Source organism: Zootoca vivipara, chromosome 4 (genome assembly GCF_963506605.1).
Source record: "Zootoca vivipara chromosome 4, rZooViv1.1, whole genome shotgun sequence".
Classification (NCBI taxonomy): Eukaryota; Metazoa; Chordata; class Lepidosauria; order Squamata; family Lacertidae; genus Zootoca; species Zootoca vivipara.
Window position 1 is genome coordinate 45,625,710 of NC_083279.1, and position 25,214 is coordinate 45,650,923.

Here is a 25,214-nt window from a genome sequence, read left to right on the forward strand (position 1 = left end):
AGCTATTAAAAAGATGATGTTAAATAGTACCTTGTTGGTTTCTATAGTTCAAATAAAAAATAATGTAACAACATTTCTTTTTAGGTAATCCTCCACTTAGCAACCCTTATGGTGATACTAATTTATCACAGCCTATAATGGCACTTCAGCAGAACGTGGCAGACATCCTGTTTGTGCGAACTAGTTATGTGAAAAAAATAATTGAAGACTGCAGTAACTCAGAAGAGACCATCAAACTACTTCGCTTCTGCTGTTGGGAGAATCCTCAGTTTTCATCTACAGTCCTTAGTGAACTACTTTGGCAGGTAAAAATGATTAAAATCTCAGGAAAGGTGTGTTTTATTCAAGAGGTTGATGTGCAGAGATTATTGTCCCTTGATTTTTATCCTGTTAGTCTTTAGAGTTGCAACAAGTAGTGGTTACTTTTTTAAAAAGTCACCACCAGAGAAAATGGATGCTCTTTCAATGATAAAGTCTAATTTAACAGAAATATTTCCTTGGCTTGTGGCGTTGAAATGAAAGCTAATTCATAATATAATACTGTACCCATCCAGTTATTCATAGCATGAATTCTCCTGTACTGCACACTTAAATGATCATTAATTGCATGTTAATATTTTCCTCAAATTCCACTTTTAAAGGTTGCATATTCATACACATATGAACTTCGACCGTACTTGGATCTCCTTCTGCAAATCTTGCTAATTGAGGACTCTTGGCAGACTCACAGGTTAGCACTTGGGTTTCTTGTGCTCTTGGGTTTTGCTTTTTTTGCATTAATAATGTGATGCTTCTGTGTGAAAGTCTTTTTGATTGCTTCATGGAAACAGCAGATTTTAGTTGCCTGCTGGAAACAATTAAGTACCTTAAGCCATATGCATATGGGGACTGCCAAATGGTCATGCACTCTATCTATCTATCTATCTATCTATCTATCTATCTATCTATCTATCTAGATATATGATAAATTAGCTAGCAAGTTTTTTGTGCAATAGTTACTTTAAATTAAATTATACAGATGAGTTTAGTTGTTAAAACTGTTAAGCTGTTAATTCCTTGGTTCAGCTATCTTCTCTGAGAATGCACTAGGTGGTTCTGGATAAAGTATTATTCTCTTCTCTGGGGTGATAATACTGGTGTACTTTCTGCTGCTGCTGCTGCTTCTTTGGCGATCACTCGTAGCCGAGTAAGATTGTCTTCCATGAACACAGTCTTAACAGTGAGTCCGTAAGTGACTGTGGGAGCCAATTCTGGATCCACACATCCTTCCACAGTGGGGACATAGGTTTCTGGGTTGACATTGTTCATGACAGCATACTTTACGAGGGAGAAGACAAGAAGGACTACTGAGATGTGGGGGAACTGTTTTGAGTACTTGGGAAAACTGCTATATAAACACTGAGCCTTATTACATTGGTTGACTGTTCTATTTTGCGTGAATCAATCTGCTATAAAAATCATTCAGGCTATACCTCAAAGGATTTTTAATTCTATTTCTGCAGGGGAGTGGAGGGAGTTTATGGTAGAGAAACAGCAGCTGGGTTCAGGAAAGCTTAGGCAGAAATGAGGACCTGAGGTCCCTTTGCATGAGCCCTAAAACAAATCTGGTACAGGCCATAATGGTGATTGTCAAGTGAGAAAATGAACACATTCTGCATCTTTAGATGTCACCCTTTTAGAAGAGGGTGTGAAGAAATAAAAAATATCCCTGACAGTGCTTCACAACTACTGGTCCTCTGTAATGATATGGCAAGATCCTAGAAGAGAGGCATTCCATCTTATTACAAGTAGAGGGGGCATGCCTCTCCTAAGATTGTATCTTACACCCACAGTTTTGCAAGTACAGACACTGATTATCTGGATCTGCTGGATCTAAGCGTGTGCAACATTATAATGCTACCCCTTTATGATGCTGACATTTACATGCATGTTTATAGTCTTTGTGAAATTCTGACTTTTTGGTGTGTTTGGGATTCTCTTAGGATTCACAATGCACTTAAAGGAATTCCAGATGACCGGGATGGGCTATTTGATACCATTCAACGCTCTAAGAATCATTATCAAAAAAGAGCTTACCAGTGTATAAAGTCTATGGTAGCTCTTTTCAGCAACTGTCCAGTAGCCTACCAGATTTTACAGGTAATTACTTTTATCTCAATACCTGAGTAATGTAAATCGTTTATTTCACTTTAATTAAATTAACTAAAAAAATACTTTCTCTATTTTTCTAATGCTACGAAGAGAGAAGGACAGGACTGAGCCAAGTTTAGTTCTAACAAAACTCTTTCTGCAGAGTCACTAAGATAAAGCCATGGTCTTATATATTTTATCCAAAAAATTTTTTGGGGGGGAGGGACCACCAAGAGCAAATGTCTATTCCCTCATAGAAATAAAATTAGAATAGAATTGGAAGGGATTATCTAGTCAAACTCCCTGTAATGGAGAATCTCAACTAAAGCATCCATGACAAAATAGAACTGTAGGGACCTTACTGGAGTATTTGGTTTGCTTTGGTATTTTGTTTTACAAAAATCAAGAGTAATGAATGGGAAACTATACACCCCATTAAAAAGCTGCATTGGACTGAGGTGTATTTAAAAGTAATTTTAAAATATTGAATGGCTTTTTTTTCTTCATCTTTTCAGAGTAATGGAGATTTGAAGAGAAAGTGGACCTGGGCAGTAGAGTGGCTTGGAGATGAGCTTGAACGTAGGCCATATACTGGCAATCCACAGTATACATATAACAATTGGTCTCCTCCGGTCCAGAGTAATGAAACATCAAATGGCTACTTCCTGGAGAGATCACACAGTGCAAGAATGACCCTTGCAAAAGCTTGTGAGCTATGCCCAGAGGAGGTAAGGAGTGAATTTACAACTATTGTTGCTTTGGCATTCTTTGAAAGACAAATAACTTGTTTCATAAAATTCCTGATAGAAATATATGTTAGTTACGTAGTTGAAATGCTAGCTGGACCTATGATTTATGAGTTGTTTCTAGCTTAGCGAGACTTCGGAACTCATAAGTGGGCAGGAGTTAAGTCCTCCACTGTAGCAAGTACCCCCAGTTATCACTGTGAGAGACAAGGGAGATTGAGCACTCAGGCCACAGCCTCCAAACTTGTAATTCTTAATATAGCAGCATCTACTTCTGATAGCTATTACATAGTATAGGATTTAGAGAGGTGCCTGCAGAAGGAGTTGGCAGAAGAATTTCTTTCTTGTTCTTGTGGGCTGTGATGTGATGGAAGCGGCAGGATAGTCAGCTTCCACCCACATATTCTGCAGGAATTTCTCTGGGTCCAATCAATTGCCAGAAGAAAATAAGGGCAAGGAATTTAAATTTGAAAAGTAGTTTTATTTTTTGTTCAATGGGCAATTTTCATTTTTAGGAACCAGATGACCCAGATGCCCCTGATGAGCATGAGTCCTCTCCACCAGAAGATGCTCCATTGTATCCCCATTCACCTGGTTCCCAGTATCAACAGGTAAGCAGAGAATTATCTTTAAAACATGTCAGTTCATTTTGGTATCCTATGAACTTTTTGCTTCAGCTTTTAAAAATATATATTGCCAGTTTTATTCCTTTTAGGACAAGGATATGTGATTCAGTCAGAGGGCCTCTTCCTGCAAAGTGTAATGTGCAGACAGCTTTTTAAAAAAAGTATCTTGTGAATGCCCACACACACAACCATCATATGGGAACAGTTATCTAACTTTTTGCTGTGATTTATGTCATGGACCCAGGTGGTGCTGTGGTTAAACCACTGAGCCTAGGGCTTGCTGATCAGAAGGTCGGCGGTTTGAATCCCTGTGACGGGGTGAGCTCCCGTTGCTCGGTCCCAGCTCCTGCCCACCTAGCAGTTCGAAAGCACATCAAAATGCAAGTAGATAAATAGGAACCGCTACAGCGGGAAGGTAAACGGCGTTTCCATGTGCTGCTCTGGTTTGCCAGAAGCGGCTTTGTCATGCTGGCCACATGACCTGGAAGCTATACGCTGGCTCCCTCGGCCAATAATGCGAGATGAGCGCGCAACCCCAGAGTCGGTCACGACTGGACCTAATGGTCAGGGGTCCCTTTACCTTTACCTTTATGTCATGGACACAGCCAGCAAGCCAACATGAATCTGCTCACAGGTGCATCCAGAGAAAAACTAAATTCCCCTGATATAACATGTCCATTGATGCTTTGAAGTCCACTTTAGAAAACAGCCTATGCATTGTAAAATGCCCAAAAATTTCACTTAAGTTTTGCACACAGTGATCTGCTAATAGAAGTTTCTGAACCAGCGTTGAAGTCTGATTCTGCTCTGCTATAGTTCATGTATAACACCATGTGACCATAAGTTGCATGTATGTACATCTCTTAAAAGTTAAGTGCTTTTGTAAATGTAGTGCTAACTCCAGAAAGCTAAAATTGTAATTATCTTGCATTACCTTTGTAAGTCATACATAACCAGTATTTGTTCCCTTTCCTTTCCTAAATAATTAATTCTATATCCTTAATCTCTTAATTTACTTTCCTGCTCATTTTCCTTCATCTTGCTTTCTTTATCGATGTGTTCAGCAGAGCAGTTGGTAAGTGATATAGCCCAATCTCCTCAAAGTTGAAACACGTTTAACCACCAGCTCCCTTATTTGTTAGTGTGTGGTGTCTTCACTTTTTCACAAGAGCTGGCTTTTTTCACCTCCTAACATTCACAATGGCTATATTTTAAGTCCAATTTTAGGTTCATAGTTGACCCAACTTCACATTACACAAAGGTATACAAATGTTTTACATCTGCTAGTTTAGGTGTGTTAACAGTTAAAACAAACATATTTGATGATGATCACCTCAAGTCATTTTATTAAATTTGACACAAGAAATATGCTGTCCCTCTGGAAGAAAGGCCATTCACAATTACCACTTCCTGCTTCTGTGTACTAATTAAAACTTTCCTCCCCACCATTCCATTTTTGAAGATTTGTTTTGAGGACCTTCACATAAAGCTTCAGCTTTTGCATGAAGTTGGAATTAATTAACTGTAACCTTTCAATTTCAGTGCAAATTTATCTGTTCTATTTTTTGTTGGCGGTAAGTGTGCGTAGCTCTCTAGTTGTAATTTAAAAATATAAATTATTGCTTACCCAGTTCCCTGTGCTGCTTTTTTGGGGGAAATATAGAAGTTATTCTTAACATGTGTTTTGTCTCTTCCAGAATAACCATGTGCATGGACAACCATATACAGGCCCAGCAGCACATCATATGAACAACCCTCAGAGAACTGGCCAACGAGCACAAGAAAATTATGAAGGCAGTGAAGAGGTTTCACCGCCTCAGACGAAAGAATAGTGGAAATGCACATAATTAAACTTGCCCCATCAAGACTGTGCACCCAGGCCTTACAGTCCAACTTTTCTCTGTGTCTGGCTAATATTTAGAAAAACTATTCCTAATCAACATGGAGTGAAGAGTCTATTCACTGTCTTATCTGCAGAAATTTGCTGTCAATATATAACCTGCCTGCAGTGGAAAGTGTATAGTGTTTTGTAATAAATGGCCTGATGCTAATGTGTAAATGGCAAAGGTGTATATAGTATATTAATGTTTGACTGTTAATTCTTAAGCAAGAAACATTTTTTGTCTTGATGAGACTCACAGATCTACAACAATTAATTTCTTGATATATCCGCTGCGCTCTACAACCAGTGTTGCCTGCCTAATGGCAGTTGGATCAACTTCTTTCCCCCAAAAAGTAAGCCTCTCCATGTCAACCAGAAAAATAGTTTCATGTTAATTCTTTGCCACTGGAGTCAATTTTACTATGAGCAACGTAATGACTGGTAACCTTTTAATTATTTGGTTGATGTGGAAAATTGGTGATGTAACATTGTTTCTAGGTCTTTTTTCATTGCCTTTTTCATTCTGGTATTAGGTTAATCACTTTGAAGCTATAGTTAAGCTGTAACATTTAGCATGGCTTCACACCAGGTTAGTGTAGCCAGTGAGGAAAGAAAAATGACAGTTGTCCCAGAGTGACAACTGTGTTGTTCAGAGCCTATTCTTCTGCCACCTAGAATATAAAAACAGGGAGGGGAGGGTTGGGCAATGTGACAAACAGGTGGTTTTCAGTTGCACATATGTTCCTCACACCTGATGTTTGACAGTTTTGTCTCTGGGTGGGATAAAAGAACACTTAGTTTTCAGTAATAGGAAATTAAAAGATTTAAAACAAATATGCAAATTTTTGCTATGCCAGGATGCCTGGAGCATAATAGACTGTATTTGGTGTGCTTGTTTTGTTTCTTTGGTAGAGCTTATTTGATAAACTTCTAACACTTTCCTTTCTACTGCATTGCAGTGAAGTGGAAGTCAACAAAATCACACAATACTTGTGAGTGCCACTGCACCAAGTTAACTTGCTGGTTTTCTGCTCGTTCACAATTCTACTTGAAAACAAGAATTGAAACTTGGCTCTTTGTCCATGATAAGAGAAATCTAAACCTTAGAAGCAGAGTTTGATTATTAAAAAAACAACAAAACTACTGGTTAGTCAAATACAAAACTGAGGTATCTCTATTCCAGAGTAAACATTTGTTTAAGGACTTCAAGGAAGACATCAGTAAATACTGTATTTAAATTAAAATTGGTAACTTGAATGTGTGTAATTATTTTGGAATCTGTCGAAAAACCAAATACCCGTGCAAAACAGATACAGCCCACCCTATACTATTTAAATATTTGCTGTTTTATTTTATAGAAATTATTTTGCTGAATTCACAAATAGAATTTGATTTAAGAAGACCATTTTTGTCCTGTGGTGTGTGTGTGGTTTTTTTAAAAAAACAGACTGCACAGGTAGTTGAATTCTGTGCACTATACCGAATTCTGGAACTAAAGTCGCATTGAGAATTGGTGAACAGAAATTTGACCCTTGACAAGAATAAAAAAGGAAAACTGTAATAGTTTCTTAATGTGACTATCTTGTACTTTTTGTATGTTTTATATATACATATATATTTAATGAGCACAAGCTTGAAGGTATTTTATACAATTGAGTTAATACAAAAATGCTACTTATCAGACTGAGGATTTATAGTTGAACAAAGTGAGAAACTCACAAGTGCGTTCTTTTGCATTTAGTGTAATGAGATAGTCTTAAACCATTTTTAAATATTCTATGTAGCAGCGATCACTTTACCCTTCCAGATTTTCTCTAGTATTCATGTTAATTGTTATGTTTCTAACAGCAGTTAAATTGATTGGTTGACAACGTTTAAGTAAAACATTCCCCATGTACGTGGGTATGTTTAGTGTTGACTTAAATCAAAATATTAGCCTGTTTTGTATTAGAGCTGCAACAGTTCATATTTCCTTAGACCAGTAATTATTGTTAAAAATGTTTTTTCAAAGACTATCTTTCTATACAGGAACATGGAACTTGTTACTTTGGCCTTGGAAAAATGATTAGTGTCAAGTGATTGTGAAAATACTTTTACTTTTTCTTTCTTTTTTAAACTTACTTTCACAAGGCTATGACAAAACCCTCCTGGAGATAAATTTCAACTACTTAGGAGGTAATGTGGGTTAGCTTTTCTCCCTGGAAGAGAGACTCCTGAGACTATTGCCTCTTTAAAATTAATGTGTAGCAAAAACCTGAAAAATCATTTTCTTCCTTCTTGGCAAAACGTCTCATTTATTCATTTTAAGTGAAAATGTTCTGAATAATAATTAATGCATGCTTCTGTCAGAGTTTTGGCAGCAGTCACTTTAAAGCTGTAATGTAATACCTCAATATGAATGGCACACATTAAAACAAGTCCACAAAGTGCCTAAAGGTTTACGGTAATTTTACTCTTCTGCTAATGATTGAATCCTAATTTTTGTTTGTAACAGCTAATGGGAAATCCCTGTCTTCCATAAAAGCAATCCATCCAACAGTAATCCTACATTTTTTCTTAATCATTTGACATTAAATATATAGAAACTGATCACCTGTAGGAAAAGTTTTTAGTGTGTTTGTATCAGAATGTGTTTGTGTAAATAGCTTCCTTTACCTTACCAGGAGCAGTACTTTGTGCAAATGAATGTTTGCCACTGTCTTCAGTGAGTAAACTTTAACGTTCTGTTTTTGTGTTAGCACTGCTAAATCGCCCTAGTTAAGGAGGTATGCATGGCTACCAACTTACTGGGTCTTCATTACATATTGTCACTTTGGGGGAGCTTTTGAATGCTGAAAGTAATGGGAGCCTCAGTTTTCATTTAAAAACTAATAGATTTTAGTGGTTGTGGAAACAAAAGTATGTCTGCAGTGTCCACTGAAGATTCAAAAAGCAAAAGAGAAATAAAAAGAATCCAAAATGGAATTTTAAACCTCATGATTCTTAAGCCATGTTATGTCTTTTAAAAAGGACCATTAATTTTAAAGAATTGGCTTTAGAAACACAAATGTAATGATTAAATTTGCTTCCCAATTGGAATTAAGTTGTAACCTGCAAACCTTTTCCAGGCAGTGTATTAAACTCTGGGTGTCATTAATTCATATCATTACTAAATTACAAAGGAAGGTAAAGATGTGTTTAAAAAGAGATGGGAGTAGAGGAAGTATGCTGTTGTCCCTTTAGCTACATGTTTGTGTAGAAGCGAATGTTCATCACCACAGTGGTATTATTGCAAAGTGCAATTCCATTTTGAACTGAATGCAAAATATTAATTTGTTGTGGTTTCCATTTTTTCTAGAAGGATGTTTCCTAAGTGTTTCCTTCACACCTCCCATGCATTTTAGTGCAGCTTTCCTGAGATAATTTTCATAAGTTGTTCAAGTGAACCAAGAGAATCTCCCCCCCCAAAAAAGTTCTGTATTATTCATAAACATGTTGGTAACACTAGCAAATGTTATATGTCTAAACATTTACATTTGTTTTTCTTTGTTTTTCTTTCTCTGTTAAAGCAAGCTATGGTAGTATGTATTTTTTTAAAATCTTTCCAAAAAGGGAAATGTAGGATGCTAGAGAAAGTTATAGGGGAAAACCAATTAACAAGCACCCTTCTTGAATGGAGATTATGGAAGATAACAGAATATTGTGAATGGCATAGTAGTGGCTCATCATCATGACAGTAGATGCGTCACCTCATTTACAGTAGATTAGTAGATCTTAGGAACCGAAATGGGCAGAAAAGAACCACCCTGCTCTCCCTCCTACATCTCCAAATCACCTTTCCTTGAGGGTTGAAAAACCTGGGTGGGTATGACCTTGGGAGTTAGGCGGGAAGGGGAGAATTGCCCAAGATTTTGAAGCATCTTCAGCAAAGATCCACTAGCACGAGGTTCTGCTGCCTGAGTTGGGACAGTCTCCCCATCCCACTGTGCCATAGCCCACCCACTCAAGGAGGACCCTCAGAAAAGGGTGTTGGAAGAGAGTAGGGGGTGAGGAGGGAGCAGGAAAATCCCCTTTTGTTGTTTTCCTTCCATGAGCAGTTCTTAGGATCCAGCCCAGTGCTTTTCAAGGAAGCCCATTCACGCATGTGGAAAGAGGCTGCCATGTGTTAATCACACATTATAAATGTGCGTGAACTCTTCTTTTGTCTCTACCATTTTCCTAGTGGCTAGTAGGAGACTCTTGTTGCTTTATTCGTTGAAAGCCCTAAATGGACAGGGAAGCATTTTATTGTGTTAAACTATTGATAGTTAAAATGGGATGAAGCCCATATGCACATTCAATTTATTTTACACTAAGCATGCAAGAGGAGCTTGATTGTGTCTAGAATTTTCTCTTCAATTTTGGGAACTGCGTGCAGCATGAGCAGGAAGGAAAATAATTCTTTGTGACTAGATGCTTGTGCAAACATTGTTCCCTCTCCTATCTTCTCATTGGGAGTAGCTTGCTATCAGATGTCCAATGAAATATTAAATTCCAAAGGATTTACTTGCTGTATTGTAGAACTGCAACTGGGCTTTACTTTATCTGTGTTAACTGAAAGAACCTCATTACAGCAGATTTAGTAGATTACCTGAAGCTTTTTGCGGCATATTGTCTGTGCTGGCCTATGAAGACGGTTTGACTTAATGAATTGCATGATTTTGCTCAGATTATCAAAATCTAGTTGTCAAAAAAATTCTGTACTGCTGTGGCTTTAAAAACCATAGTGAATTCCTGCATGCTTAACAGCAAACACTGCAGAAGCAGAAACACTCAGGTAAATCACAGGGTGAGTTAAAAGATAGTGCTAGAATAGTGCAGAGGCGTAAGAGATTTTAACTACGTATAAATCAGGACACTCCTGGTTGCAAATTCACCTCTGCTATATACTCACTAGGCAGACTTTGGGGTCTCAGAATTTCAGCAGTGCCATGTGTGATGCCAAAATTCAGCGCACGCAACTGCCTCTTGCACTCCGTTCTAAATCATAGTTATGGAGTCCCCTGTGGCGCCCCTAAAGCTCCACCCCCAGTGCAGCCAAACCAGTTGTGCTCTCCTAAATCTCCAGGTTCCCTTAGGCAAACTACTCTCAACCTCAGGTCCCCCCAATTTTGTAATGGGTTGGCTAATAAAACTGATTTGGCTCAGTGTTTTAAGGATTACAGCTAGATTATGTTTGAAGCACTTCGAATGCTTGAAAGTTATATACAAAAGTTAGCTATTATCCTTCAGAGAAATTATTATTTTTGGAATGTGGTGTTCCTATGCGTCTTGTCAATATATGATACTGACCATCAGCAATGCACTATTCTGTCTTAATTCAAAGTGTTAACCTTCCAATTAGCAGTTTTTCTATCAACTTCACATGTTTGCTCCACATTGGTGTGAACAAAACTATTGGCACATCAATCAGTTACAGATAGACAGCAGAAATGCCTGGGGTTACTCCTGTCTGTGCAGTGGGTAAGCAGTTATACAGCCAGCAGTGATCCCCGTGACTGAAACAAGTATATTTGCTCAAGCGCCAGAACTGACTAGTTCACATGTAGAGCATCATGTTTTAATGTGTGGGATTTCTATTGTTTGTTAGTTGTATCAAGCATTTTTTTTAGAGGTAATTATGGAGTTTATTAAGCAGGATATGTGATAAGCCAGCCAAAGGTTTATCTCCTCTTTGACGTTCGAAACACGTCAAAGTGCAAGTAGATAAATAGGCACCGCTACAGCGGAAAGGTAAACAGTCTTTCCGTGTACTGCTCTGGTTCGCCAGAAGCGGCTTTGTCATGCTGGTCACATGACCTGGAAGCTGTACGCCGGCTCCCTCGGCCAATAACGCTAGATGAGCGCTGCAACCCCAGTCGGTCACGACTGGGCCTAATGGTCAGGGGTCCCTTTACCTAATTATTGGATCAAATTGGCTGGCATACCTATATTTTGCTGCTTACTACTTTGAACAGCTGTTTAAAAATTCTGTTTTTCTGTTGAGGTGTCTCCCATTGCATTGGTTGTTCCTTGGTGTAAGCTTCCTAGTTTTTCAGCTTAATTCCTGTTGCACCGCAATTCCTCAAAACAAGTTCCCTTCAGTGCTAAAGGTTCTGTGTGTGTTACTCCACATTTGATTCATCTGCCTATACTTGCCAGCTCATTATGTACTTTTATTTTGTTCTTGGACATGCTTTCTTTCTCGGTACATAATCTACCTATTAATTTTTTCTTTATTCAGTGTATGAATCTCACAAATCAGCTTCTAGTTTTCAGCACTGAAGCTTGTTTGGGTGACTTAAAAACTAAGTATTTTTTGAACTAAACATTTTCAAAGGCACGTAAGCAGGGATGATAAGAGTTGTATAAAATTATGCTTAGTGTGAAGGAAGTACATAGCAAAGTTTTTCTCCCTCATAATTTTGGAACCTGATTCAAGATGGGTAATGTCCACCCATAGCTCCTAATAATGACATATATGTTACTTCAAGGACCTGGGGTTCTGTCCGCACTATATTTTTTAAAGTATCTTTCCCCTCTTAAAGAATTCTGGGCACTGTAGTTTGTTAAGGGTTGCTGGAAATTGTAACTGTGGGGTAAACTACAGTGCTCCAAACCCTTTGAGAAACCATGAGCTTAGAATGTGCTTTAATGGTGGTGTGAGCACACAGAGCTGGTATTCCTTTGAATATTGGATGCTGGTAAGAGCAGGAGAGTGCTGTTGCCCTCATGACCTAATTGTTGGCATCCCAAAGGCATCCCACAGAGAAATGGGAACCTGCACTAGATAGGCCTTTGGTCTCATGCAGCAGGGCTCTTGCTATCTTACATTTTAGGTCCTTGCTCAGCATTTAATTCCCCTGCGAGATCCGTTTCACACAGGAGTAAGCGGTTAAGTTTCCATTCCTGCCCAATTAAGTGGCTGCTAGCCAGTTCTGTTGCCACAAATGGCATTTCCTCCAGAGATACTTTACCTCTTAGGCTGGTGAGTGTAGGCTGGCAGTGCCTTTCAGAACCAAATGCTGATTCCTGTATTATGTTGACACTAGCTGGCCCTGCACGCGTTGCTGTGCGTTGTTTGTCAAATGGAGGGTAATAGACCCCCTTCAGATCCCCCTGAGCCTCAGAGTCCTCCTGTTTTACAGGATCTCGTGGCGGAGGTGGGGTTTGTGGGTGTGGCGCGTTGTGGCTAATCCCTGTGACTGCTCCCACGTGTCCTGATCCACGATCTATTCTGTTTGCCCCCCCCCCCTCCGTGACTGGCGTATCTCATGACGTTTTGAAGGATGGTATTTATTTTTGTCTTGTGGTTATTTGCTGGGGGATTTTTTTGGGGGGGGTAGTAGTGCTAAATTTTAAAGTAAAAACCCCTTGCCGTGCCCCCAAGTGTGTTGCTGGGTGCCTGGCAGGGGCCTAGGGGTCTGATAATGGCCGCCTTGGTGGTTTCAGTTGCTCGGTTGATGATGTCATTATTTGGTTTGTGGGTGTGGTGTAGATTTCACAGGAAGGGAGGGGTGTAGGAGGAGGAGCTGAGGGAATAACACCACTTGAGGGCGCTGTTTGACTTGGTGGAAAACCAGGTACAGTATATATCTGCCCAGGTGCGAGATTTGAGGGATTTTCTTTTCCAACAATGCTCGGGGAGTGGCCTGGATCGTTGTGTCAAAATTTCAGGACGATCGGTCAAGCGGTTACGGAGAAAAGTGAAACACGCACTTTCACGATTTTTACATTTTTATATATATAGATTAGTGATCAAGGCAGTAGTAGAGTCTAGTTGGGAAGAGGAAAAGTTATCATATACTTCCCCAGTTTAACAATTTTGGTAATCCTTGTTTCATCTGTTAAGATTGCTGCCACTTAACACACTGGCCCTTCATAGGCTCACATCCAGCTTATATCCAGCTTAGTACACAACCATATGCTCTGGCCAGCAATGGTAGGGCTTGATGGAGCAGCACTGCCCCAGAACTTGTTCCAGCCAGAATGGATGGAAAATGCCCCTTCACTGCACTAATTCCCAGTGCAACAAAGGCCTAAAATGAGCCAATGCCATCCAGTAGATCCAGTGCTGGTTTTTCATCACAACACCCCTTTTCAGGCTTCCTGCTGACTTCCAACAGGGGAGAGGCTGCAGGGTGGTGCATGGGGTTCCTTGCCTGCGGGGCTGGACAGAGGGATACCTTTGCATCACCCAAACGTCTTCCACCATAGCAGATCAGGGGCTTGGATTTCTTTGTAAATCATGCTCTGTAAATCACTTGTTGAAATCAGTGCACTTAAGTCTGTTGATTTCCATGAGTCTTATTCTGAGAGTGACTAATGTCAAAACTTACATGGCCGATTCACCATGAGTTTCCTGTTAGCTGGAACAAATTTCTCAGTCCTAATAGGACTAAGGGAAGTATTCTTCTCTGTCTAGAGACAAATGAGCTAAACTTAACCCACAATTCTGTAGCCACCTCTGTAAGAATTGTATTTTTCAATATATTATTGTAAATGACATATTTTTCATTTCTAAGATTGCATTTGTTTTGGCCATGTTGCTTTCAATTGTATTTTGAGTATTTCTAAGCATTAATTACAATTGAGAGTCGCCATTACCGGAAGCAAGCATTGGGGGGAAGGACAATAGAGGGGAAATTTAGTTACGGTAAGTGTGACAGGCCTTTTGCTAGACTAATACTGACTTTCTTGCATGTTGCAAACTTAAAAAAACTGTAGATTGTGGTGGTGGAGCAGCTATTTCAATGTCTAAACCTGTTCTGAAATACTTAATAGCTTTTAGTATTTCTCTGCCTCACCATCACCCGCCCCCTGTAAGTATATTCAAATTACACTTTACATCACCATTTCCCTTTATTTTACCTATGAACAAGTGTTTCATCTTGCATAAAATACTGCTAGTTTCAGGGCTATTTTGAACAAATTACTTTAAAGAGCTAGTTTTCCATTTCTGAATCTTAGTTTGAATGCAAACTACTATTTTGCATTTGAACTAAATTTAAAGTTTTCAGAAATTCATAATTTTAAATTCAACATAGATCTACGGGGAATATGAAAACTTAGAAAATCTCAGTAACTGTCATGTTTATAAGAAGTATTGGCATAGCTGCCAAGTTATTCCTTTTTTTTAAGGGAAATTCCCTTATGCTGAATAGGCTTCCTCGTGAGAAAAGGGAAAACTTGGCAGCTATGAGTATTGGTTTGCAAGACATATCTAGTTCAGCACTTTCTGAAACTCTAGTACTAACTTGCAAGATTAGTCTTATGCTTAAGGGGAAAGTCATATTTATTATGTACTTATGTTTAGCTACTTTAGTCGACAACAGTTATCAGTCAGTCAATCACCCATTTCCATCACCCTTCTGAGTGATACCCCTCCCCACCCTTTCTCTACATATAAGTGTCTGCGGACTTCTATTTCAGTGTACTGTATCTGAAGAAGTGTGCATGCACATGAAAGCTCATACCAAAATAAAAAACTTGGTCTTTCAGGTGCTGCTGGAAGGATTTTTTTTTTTTACTTTAGTGCAGTTGAGCTTTATGCTTTTCACCTATCTACAGGAATGCTGGAAATTTGGTTTCAATTTATTGTGGTTTACTTCCAAGTGTGCTTTAAACTGTATAGGTAAAGGTATCCCTGACTGTTAGGTCCAGTGGCGGACGACTCTGGGGTTGCGGCGCTCATCTTGCTATATAGGCCAAGGGAGCCGGCATTTGTCCACAGACAGCTTCTGGGTCATGTGGCCAGCATGACTTAAGCCACATCTGGCGAACCAGAGCAGCACTCAGGAACGCTGTTTACCTTCCAGAGTGGCACCTATTTATCTACTTGCTCTTTGATGTGCTTTTGAACTGCTACCGTGTTTCTCCTAAAATAAGACGTGCCTATAAAATAAGCCATGGCACGATTTTCTGGAGGCAATAAAATATAAGATATACCCCCAAAATAAGACGTACTGGGGTATTGTTGTGGTAGTGGTGGGAGCAGGTCTGCATGGCGCTTCTGTAGCGCGCGCCTGCCGAGCCCTGACCAGGCCTTATTAACTTTCGGAACCGTGCACCGGGAGGGCGAGGAGGAGGCGCCAAATCCGACTCGGCTGCGTCTGAGCTGAGGGAGAGCCTGCCTGCTTTCTATTCTCTCGGCCATGGCGCTGCGCGGAGTGAGGGTGCTGGAAATGGCGGGCCTGGCGCCGGCGCCTCTCTGCGGCCTCATCCTGGCCGACTTCGGGGCGGAGGTGGTGCGGGTGGACCGCTCTCCCCCGCACGGCCGTGTCGTCGGACATGCAAGGCTGCGGCAAGCGCTCCCTGGCGCTCGGCCTGAAGCAGCCCCGGGGCGCTGAGGCGGCTCTGGGTGGGGGGCAGCAGAGAGAGGAGGCTCAACCTCGAAAAGGTAGCCCAGAGGAGGAGGGGGAAGTGGGGCGGGGGAGAAAGTTCTGGACGCCGAGCGCGCTTTCCTGACTGCAGTGAAGCCTGCTTTGATTGTCATCGCAAGTTTGGCAAAGCCGAGCTGCTGCCCCGCTGGGCTCCTCGCACTGCACCGCCGCCGCCTGCTGAAGTTTCCTAGTCCGCAGAGGGGTGGGGTGGCGAGCAGGGAGACCTGGCTTAAAATGGGGGGTGCTCTGGTGCTCTTGTGCGTGTGCATGCGTGAGGGAGAAGTCCCCTTTTCCTTACCCAGATGCAGCAGCAGGAGGAGGCTACCCCCGCGAGGTGCACAGACACACCCCGTTTCGCCTCGCTCCAAAAAAGGGAACACAATGCAAATGGTGGTTGTGTGTGTTTAAAGACATCCCCTGAAAATAAGCCGTGGTGTGTTTTTTGGGAGGAAAAATAAATATAAGACGTGTCTAGGTGGGCAGGAGCTGGGACCAAGCAACGGAAGCTCACCCCATCGCGGGGTTTCGAACCCCAAACCAAGGCCTGGGGGCCGGATGCGGCCCAATCGCCTTCTAAATCCAGCCTGCGGACGGTCCGGGAATCAGCATGTTTTTACATGAGTAGAATGTGTCCTTTTATTTAAAATGCATCTCTGGGTTATTTGTGGGGCCTGCCTGGTGTTTTTATATGAGTAGAATGTGTCCTTTTATTTAAAATGCATCTCTGGGTTATTTGTGGGGCATAGGAATTCATTCATATTTTTTTTCAAAATATAGTCCGGCCCCCCACAAGGTCTGAGGGACAGTGGACCGGCTCCCTGCTGAAAAAGTTTACTGACCCCTGGTTTAGACCACAGCGCCGCCCATGTCCCTTCATCTGTATACCTCAATGTAAATTAAAGATCTTCAGATAATTTTCAGATAATGTATTCTCTACTACAGTATGTGTATTCTAAAGGTTTGTTCAGCTATATAGTTCTTGAAAAGGAAATGAGAAAACACTGCTGCCTGTGACATCATTAAGACTACATGTCATTAGCCCAGCTTAAAAAATACTCCAATTTCTGTTTTCCAGTTAGCAGCACTTGTGTATATTTCTTACATGCTTCAACTTCCTTTTGTGAAAGCAGCCTTCCCTCCACCTCATTTATCAGCAAAATATAGCATGCTCGTGATAACCTTACATCATGCAAAGCAAGAAGTCTGTCAAGTGTCTAGAAAATGTATGCTCTGTGTTGCTTTTCTATCCATGGTCTTGGAATGAGCCTCTGAAAACCATTATAGCTACTAAACATTGAATCTTGTTTTCTCTATATTTGCACAATGTACTTAGGGCACCGATAAATCTTTATGCTATTTACATGGTATGGGGCAGACTACAGAACAGTAGTTCACTTCAAGTCTTTTCATTCAATGGAAAGCAGGAACTTCTACTTCCACCTGCTGTAGCAATCTTTCTCATGTGGTGCTGCTCCTGTGAGAGCTGTCACAAGAAAAAAGGAGGGCAAGCTGGAAAATATGTTGCCTTAACTCTGGATGCAGTCCTTTGAGCCATGTTCCAAACAGCCCAAAATGACATTCTAGGGAAACTGATGTACTATCAAAACATCACTCCATTAGTAGGATATCGGTTGCTTGGTCTATCCCTCTTTCCTTGAACAGCTGACCATGTCAAACTGCTTTTGAAGATACGCCCTCCTCCCAAGTTGCCAAATGATGGAGACTCGGCAAAAACAAGGCCAAAAGACCCTTGGGTGCATAGTTTTGGTCCTTATTAAATAGGCTTCTTTAAGACAAAACTGGGCTTTTGTATTCAACACTGCAAACTTTCCTGCTTGTGCAACAGGACTTCTTCCACTCATGTGTACCCCCAACCCTCTGGAGAAATTTATAGTGTGCCAGAGAGCAAGTGGGATAGCAAGGTCCTATTACACAAGCAGAACATTATAAGTGCCTTAAACATACCTAACATTTTGTTCAGCATTATGGAACTGTTTAAAGGATTCTATTTTGCCATTAATCTAAGCATATCACACTCTTTCTACTCCCATTTGACATATCTTTGCTATATAGCAAAGTGTAAGAATGTTGCATTGTGTACTAAGAACAAAGTGTGAGAACTTGCCTCCCTGAAGTTTGATGAAAGAGCACAAAAGACCTGCTGGATCAGAACAAAGGCCCAAAGTCCTGCTTCCTCTTCTCAAACTGGTCTACCAGATACTTGAGCTATCTGGGCAACTTCATACACCATCTGAAACAGTTCCTTTGTAAGGTGATTAAAATTTCAGGACCATTTACACATGTATAAAATGTTTAGACAAACTCTTAAAACTAAAAAGAAAATGCGTCACACACATTGTACCAGTTTTGAACAAAAGGTGGCATTTATTTCTTTATGAATATATTGAACTGAATATTTAGTTCTCCTTCTCCTGCACAGTCTTTGTTCCACGCAGTCTGCCAGTACGACGGGCCGCAATGAGACCAACCTTGCGACCAGCTGGAGCATCTCTCCGGATGGTTGAAGGCTTACCAATGTGCTGATGATTACCACCACCAAAGGGATGTTCAACAGGCTATGAAAGAAAAGCAGTAACCAGAGTAAATAAGGCAGGAAATTATTTCCAACACAAAAAATGGGGGGGGGGGGACCAGCAACAAAGTTTATCACTAATCTCCACCTGCATAGTTCACTTAGATCAAAGGCTTCATTTGATGACCTTCAGGAAATGCTACAAAGTGGAAGGGTTATATTCTGCTGTGGATTTAACAACTTGGCTTGCTTTAGCTTTGAATGGAGCGCTGATCTTTTTCTTACATTTGTTATGGGGACAGCGCCACTACAGATATATTATATATTGAATTCCAAGCCTTAAAACTTAGCTTGCTTCATTAATGTACTGGTTTTAAAGAAAACTTGGATGGAAACTTAAGTCATATTAGCACTATCTCCATTAGCAGCCATTCTATCTGGCTTCATCTGCAGGAAGAACCAGTCCAATCCCATCCCTCAGTTGGAACCAGCTACCTGTTGGTTACTATCCTTGTGGAACTGTATTCCCCATACTATGAAGGAGTCACTAGCCAGGTCTGATTACATTCCTTCTCCCTCTCCATTCCATTTTCCTCTTGTCTAATGTCACTAAAATAGATTATATCTTAAAATTGTGAACTACCATCAGTGTATCAAGGTAGGTTAAGTAACCAGAGGAAGCAGGTGCAAGAAAGACTTACATTCATAGCTACACCACGGACTCGTGGCCAGCAGTTTCTCTTTGCCTTGTATTTGTGGTAAGCCCGTCCAGCTTTCAAGATAGGTTTGTCAATACGGCCACCACCAGCAACGATACCTGAAAGATTTTTTGCAAGAGGTTTTCCCTGTTATTATTTTCCAAAAACAGTATTAGTGCTTTAACTGTTCCCATTAAACATGTTTTGTTTTGCTCTTTGTAGGCCTTCCCAAGTGCTCAGCACTAATAGTAGCAAGTAGACAATGTTTACCAAATCATTTTATTTGAAACTTTCAATTTGCTTTGCTTCTTGGAAATGCTTTCATATTGTCTCACAGTTCAGTTTGGTAAAAATATTTGAACCTTCCATATTTAGTTCTGTGATCAGACTTCTAAATGAGACTGCAGCACTGAGGATGCTAATGTGTGCCCTTGAGGCTGCCCACAAGTCTCTTAGACTCCGTCATAAGGTGACAGGGGTGGGGATTATTATTTGTATACTGCCCTATGCCCATAGATCTTAGAACAGTTTGCAGTCACCACCTCCCACATCAAGGCTAAAGAAGGAAGTGGGAGGACCTTTCCCATTCACTCTTTCAGCACTATGTGTATTCTAAGGCTCAGGTTGGCTCCTGATCAGAAAGCAGAGTGACTTGTGAGGGTACGTAGGGAAAGTGAAGCAATCTAGCCTGGGGAAAGGAAAATAAGACTGACAAGTGAATTCAGAAGACAATGAATTGAGAAACTTGAGTGAATGTAAATATCTTGAAATTAAAAGTTTTTCCCACAGGTTCTCTTACCACCATGCGATCACATACCGCATCAGTCTCCATTGAATGATACTTTCTAGTGTCACCATGGTGCAGAAACATGGATCAAAAACACAGAAACCCAATGTTTATAGGGATTCCATCAAAACCATTATCTATCCACACATAACCAGATCACAGATGCATTCTGTGATTCTGTTGTTGTACAATGTAAAAATCATGTTTCATGCCATGGGTCAATGATTTCTTGGTGCTGGCAAGCAATGGTTCTGTGAAGTTTACCTATTTAAGCTAAATTTTGACAATGCTTTGAAGGGGGGGAATCATGTAAAATAATGCAGATTCAAGAGGATCTGTTTTAATTCTGCTGAATAGTTTTTATCCAGACCACCCAGAAAAGTGAAAGTATGTCTATGTTTGCTTTTTGGGTGGGCAGGAAAAAAGCGAGCAGAGGGAGTAATGTCCATGGCACTCTCAAAATTCCAATTTTGTGTAATCCACAAACAAAAGCTAAACGTGGAATATTATGTGATTACCTGTAGCTTTATTATATTTATGCTGCTATGATTGTTATTAGTTATATACTTTCCTTTTTCTGTATATTTCTTCATTATTGTATATTTGGAAAACTTTTTTTAAAATTCCAAATGTGCCCAGGGCAAAAAAAAAAAAAAAGGTTGGTGACCACTGCTGTAGCAACACAGTATTAAATAATGACACAGGACACATTTTGTGCAATGTCATTTTTAAAGACTGGATTCTAATTTCTTAACTGCTTACAAGCAGCTAGTGACAAATACCAAGACACCAATAAGAATGCAACAATGTCAGGGGCTTAATCACCTTCTCATTCTTGCAATGCAATATGCCAACCATCTATCAACAATGCCCTTCTGCTGTCAACAGAGACTAAAGAGGTCAGACGCAATGCAAAATAATATATGCTAAAAAAAATTCTCTCTTAAGACACCCAGCTTCCAACTCAAAGTCACAATTATTCAATAAATAACATCAAAGACTCCCAAATGAATTTGCTTGACTAGACAGTTGGAAAATCTTAAGCTCCAAACAGTCACGGTCATGTTCTTCTCTTTCACTACAGGCCTTAAATTAGTATAAGAAAGTTAGTAAAATGGTGGTATCATGGATTGCTGCTGTAGTAAATAGCCAATTCGGTTGAGTTTTGCAGAAAAATAAGACCTTTTTCGAAGTGTTATTAGTTAGAATCACCAGAACACCTCTACAATCCGGATTCTGCAAGTACTGCAGTGTCCTAAAACTACAAACACTTCAGCTTATGAGGCATAAAACCTAGCATATATTTGAGGCAACACTTACCAACAACTGCTCTGTTTGCAGAGGAGATCACCTTCTTGGACCCAGAAGGCAGCTTCACTCTGGTTTTTTTAGTTTCAGGATTGTGGGAGATAACTGTGGCATAGTTCCCAGAAGCACGGGCCAGTTTACCACGATCACCTGGCTTCTCTTCAAGACAGCAGACAATAGTGCCTTCTGGCATAGTACCAACGGGCAGAACATTGCCAATGTTGAGCTGAGCTAAAAGATTTGTACAAATGAAAAACATTTTTTAGAGCTGTAGTATCCCTCTAATGTGCCATCTCTCTTGAAATCTACATTTTCAACTGTTTATTGTCTTTACTCACCTTTCTTGCCACAGTAAACAAACTGTCCAGTATGAATGCCCTCGGCTGCAATGAACAATTCTGTTCGTTTCTTAAACCTGTACGGATCACGGAAAACAACCTTGGCAAGAGGAGCTCCTCGACCAGGATCGTGAATTATATCCTATTGAAATATAAATGCAGTTTAAGAATTTTATAATTTTACATAGTTAGCAACACTGCCAATATATTCAGTGAATTACATGCACTTTCCAGATCAAAAGGCCAGGCATTTGAGGTAACTGTTTGGCCATACCAGGTAATATTACATATCTACATAACTTATGAGCTGCCTCAATTCCATGTATTTTCCATTTGGGAATGGCTGAGGTTAAAAAAAGTTGGAATAAGGGCAATCCTCCCCTAAATCATCAAAAACTTTGTTCCTTAGCCTCAGTGCTTTTCAACTCTGCCATTGCCTTTTAAATGGAAGCCTATAGTTGTGTCTTGCTCTTAAGCAAGCTTAAATATTTTTCAGAACTACCTTATTGGTATGCACTTACCTTCTTCCCTACCATCTCTTGTTTTTCTGTTGTTATCAACCATCAGCAGAACAAAACCATTAAGAAAATAGCAACAATTTCAGTCGTGACTTTAGGACTTTCCTTAAGACCTGCAATGTTGGAGCCTGTTAGAGCACAGGTTACTGACTGAGTTTTGGAGATATGGGGGCCACTGCAGAATTCCCCATCCAAGAGAAGTTATAAACCATGTTATGATGCAGTTCATTTCCTTACCCACAGTCAGTAGCTCAAGTCTTGTCTGGGTCTCAACCTCAACTTGCTTGCCCTCACTCCCCCTAGCCGGACACTGACTTCAGTAGCCTCCATGGAATTATTAAATGGAAACAAGACAGTGTCTGCATACTGCTGACAGTGGTTTCATTTAGATGTTAATATTTACATAACCCACATTCAACATTCTACCAAATTCATCAAAATGATAAAATACAAATATAAACATGCATCCTATTAAATACCATTAATGCATACTGTATCAATCTTAAAAACATCAAATCATTTCAGAAATTTTGTACTTTAGAATTTCACAAATGTATAACAAAATACTGCCTGTACTAGTTCTCCTGACTGTATAAACTGCTAATAACTACTCTTATTAAGAAAAAAACCGATTTTTACAAGAATATTCCAAAACCTACTGAAATAGAACATCCCCACAACTTGGTACTTGCCTTTACAATGCCTTTGATATAGCCATGCCTTTCAGCAAAGTCTACAGCTCTCAGCTTTGCTGCGCCTTTCCTGTGCTTCACATGGGCTCTGAACACTGACCCCGCACCTTTTCTCTGACCTCTGATTACACGGCCCATTGTGAACCTGAAAATAAATAGTTATTAGCATGCTTATTTAGAAAATGCAGCTGTCTCTAGTGTAGAAAGATTCTTTAGTATGGGTCTCTATCCCACCCACCTTTCAGTTTAAAACACTTTCAGTATCTAGTGTGCTTGTTTTCTACATCACATGTATTTTAACTAGATTTCTGGATCTCACACACAGTGTTTCTATCAATCTGATGCACTATTTATGGTTTCTCAAAGCCCTCTCATATGCCAAAGTTTGAGAGTGCAGCTTTTTTGCATGAGAACTTACTTTCTCCTCTAGTCATGGTCTCACACAGCACAGTATAGGTTAAACACACACACACACACACCACATATTATTTTGAAAGTTTTTCAATGAAAATGTTTGGAACTCATACTGCTTTCTGCACCAAGAAGTTATTCTTCGTATATGGACCTAAAGCTTAAAAGACTTGCAATCTGAAAGTTAGCTTATTTAAAAAATGCAACAGGCCTTTCTTTGACTAAAACGGAGTAGAAGATAAATATTTGTGACAGCAGGAGTTTCATGTATCTTAAGAATCCTCTCACAGTGTTTATTCTGAGGGATCGCCCTGGACTCGGAGAATGGCTGCCGTTACAGACATTTTTTACAACACAAAATCACGAGCACAGAAATATCTCCCTCCGCCTGTTCCCCTCGAGCTCCGTCTCCCGTCGGAGCCCATCCTCCGCTGCTCGTGGCCTCGGCAGTCAAAGGAAAATCCAGGCTCGCCCGGCAGCGGGAAGCGAATCGTTCATGGGAGCCGCACGAAAAGAAGCGCGAAATGTTCCCCGCCCGCGAAACCGGCCAGGGGAAGCGGAGGCCGATGCCGGTCATAGATGGCCGGCGGGGTGCCGCCGCGGCCCCGATGGACACGGATACACTCCCGAGGCCTGTTTCGTGTCTTACCTCAGCCGGGGCTGGCTCGGAAAGAAGGAAGCTCCGGAGGTCACGGCGCCACCAAGTCCTTCCGGCCTGGACGGCGAGCGGCAGGCTAGAGGCCTCAGCGGCCTGACGGGTAATGTAGTTCCGGCATCCGGATATTTGAACTCCGCGGGAAAGGATTTGGGGCACGTGACGCGCTCCGAGCCTCCCCGCTCGGTTCAGTGCAGGACGCGGCTTCTCCGTCTCGCCTGCCATAAAAAATCGCAAGGATGCGCAAAATGGTAGCGAAGCGCCTGGCGCTCTTGCCGCCTCGCTTCTCCTTTCCGCCCCCCATGACGAGAGTTCATGGGCAAGGCGTTGGAGATCCTCTGCTGCTGCCGCTGCTGCCCATGCCCTGGAAATCGCGGGCTGTGGGCGAATCATCCCCCTTGTATATTTACCCAGAAGAAAATCGCAATAAGTTAAATGGGACTTAATGCCCCCACCCCACTTTCTGGTATGTTTTTATTCATAGGCGGTTCTTGCTCTTTTGTAATTGACTTGAAAATGTCTTTTTTTTAAAAAAAAAAATTCCACTGGGCTCCTTCCGTAGCAAGTTGGCTTATTAAGATTGCCCCTGAAATTTGTCGCCCTCCCTTTAGAATCTGCGCCTTCCCTGCAGCGGATAAAGCGCCTGCTTGATTGCAACTGCACTGCTGCTCCCTTGGCGCGGCCACATCAGGTTATGTAACGCCTTCCTTTCAGGGCTTTTTTTCCTTCTCTCTCTCTCTCTCTCTCTCCCCCCGCCCGCCGGTGCTGTGTTGGCATTTAAAAGCTGCGTCACGACATGCAGCAATTCGGCAGGTGAAGCTGTCAGCGCAGATACAATGGGCGAGAAAAGCTTTACATTTGCTGACTTCCTGCTTGGCAGGAGGCTGTTGGAAGGCATCGGAGCCATCCTGAAAAACGAGTCGGGGTTAGGCCATTAGAGAATTGGGAGGCTTTCATTCAGGCGAACTAAAATATCCTTGCTTGCTGAGGTTAGGTAATGCTGGCTGTCTTGTGCTTTTAAACCAGTGGCTCTTAACCATGTTTGGGTCATGGGCTCTTCTGAGAACTTGATGAAAGCTGTGGACCCCCCCCCCCTTGAAAAACATACACAAGCACATATATACACAAACACTAAACACAAAATGTGCATACAATTTTTATTTACTGCATTGGAAAAAAATATTTTGTGTGTGTGTACAGATCCCCTGAAACATTGGTAAAACCCCCAATTTTTAACCTATGAAGCCGCTCCGCTGACACCTTTCAACTCAGACCCAAGGTCTGCAACATCCCTTGTTAGTTTCCAATTTTGGAGAAATACTGTCTGTTGATCCCTAGGACAGGCAATATCCAAAATGCTTCAAATATTACCTTTTTAGAGTGTTCTTTCTTTTTTATTAAATTATTTCAGCATACAACAACAGTGTGCAGATAAATAATGAAATAGCCCCCCCCCCAGCCCAGAAGCTGGTGTTTAGGCAATACATACATAATAACATAATACATAATAA

General features: G+C 40.9%; 2 protein-coding genes across 2 annotated transcripts in view; one reads left to right on the forward strand and one right to left on the reverse strand.

Annotated features, from left to right (window-relative positions):
* USP9X (ubiquitin specific peptidase 9 X-linked) overlaps nt 1-6,786 on the forward strand; it is a 68,555-nt gene extending 61,769 nt beyond the window's left edge. Inside the window, exons 40-45 of the mRNA XM_035116677.2 lie at nt 85-305; nt 642-730; nt 1,983-2,139; nt 2,646-2,858; nt 3,392-3,487; nt 5,200-6,786. Of these exons, the coding sequence (XP_034972568.2) occupies nt 85-305; nt 642-730; nt 1,983-2,139; nt 2,646-2,858; nt 3,392-3,487; nt 5,200-5,334 (911 nt within the window). The 3' untranslated portion in view covers nt 5,335-6,786. The remainder of the gene's footprint in view (nt 1-84; nt 306-641; nt 731-1,982; nt 2,140-2,645; nt 2,859-3,391; nt 3,488-5,199) is intronic.
* Nucleotides 6,787-18,119: 11,333 nt separating this feature from the next.
* RPL8 (ribosomal protein L8) lies at nt 18,120-23,773 on the reverse strand. The gene is made up of 6 exons (XM_035116676.2): nt 23,698-23,773; nt 22,638-22,782; nt 21,428-21,569; nt 21,102-21,320; nt 18,998-19,113; nt 18,120-18,339 (listed from the first exon to the last, which is right to left on the reverse strand). The coding sequence occupies exons 2-6, from the start codon at nt 22,773-22,775 to the stop codon at nt 18,181-18,183; spliced, it is 774 nt and encodes a 257-aa protein (XP_034972567.1). The 5' UTR covers nt 22,776-22,782; nt 23,698-23,773; the 3' UTR covers nt 18,120-18,180.
* Nucleotides 23,774-25,214: the final 1,441 nt, after the last annotated feature.

Coding starts and splice junctions, on each gene's coding strand:
- RPL8 (XM_035116676.2), bottom strand. CDS start 22,775: ATGGGCCGTGTAATCAGAGGTCAGAGAAAAGGTGCGGGGTCAGTGTTC. Junction 19,114..21,101: donor TGCAAACAGAGCAGTTGTTG/GTAAGTGTTGCC, acceptor AAAATCTTTCAG/GTATCGTTGCTGGTGGTGGC. Junction 18,340..18,997: donor TCCGTGGTGTAGCTATGAAT/GTAAGTCTTTCT, acceptor TTTCTTTCATAG/CCTGTTGAACATCCCTTTGG.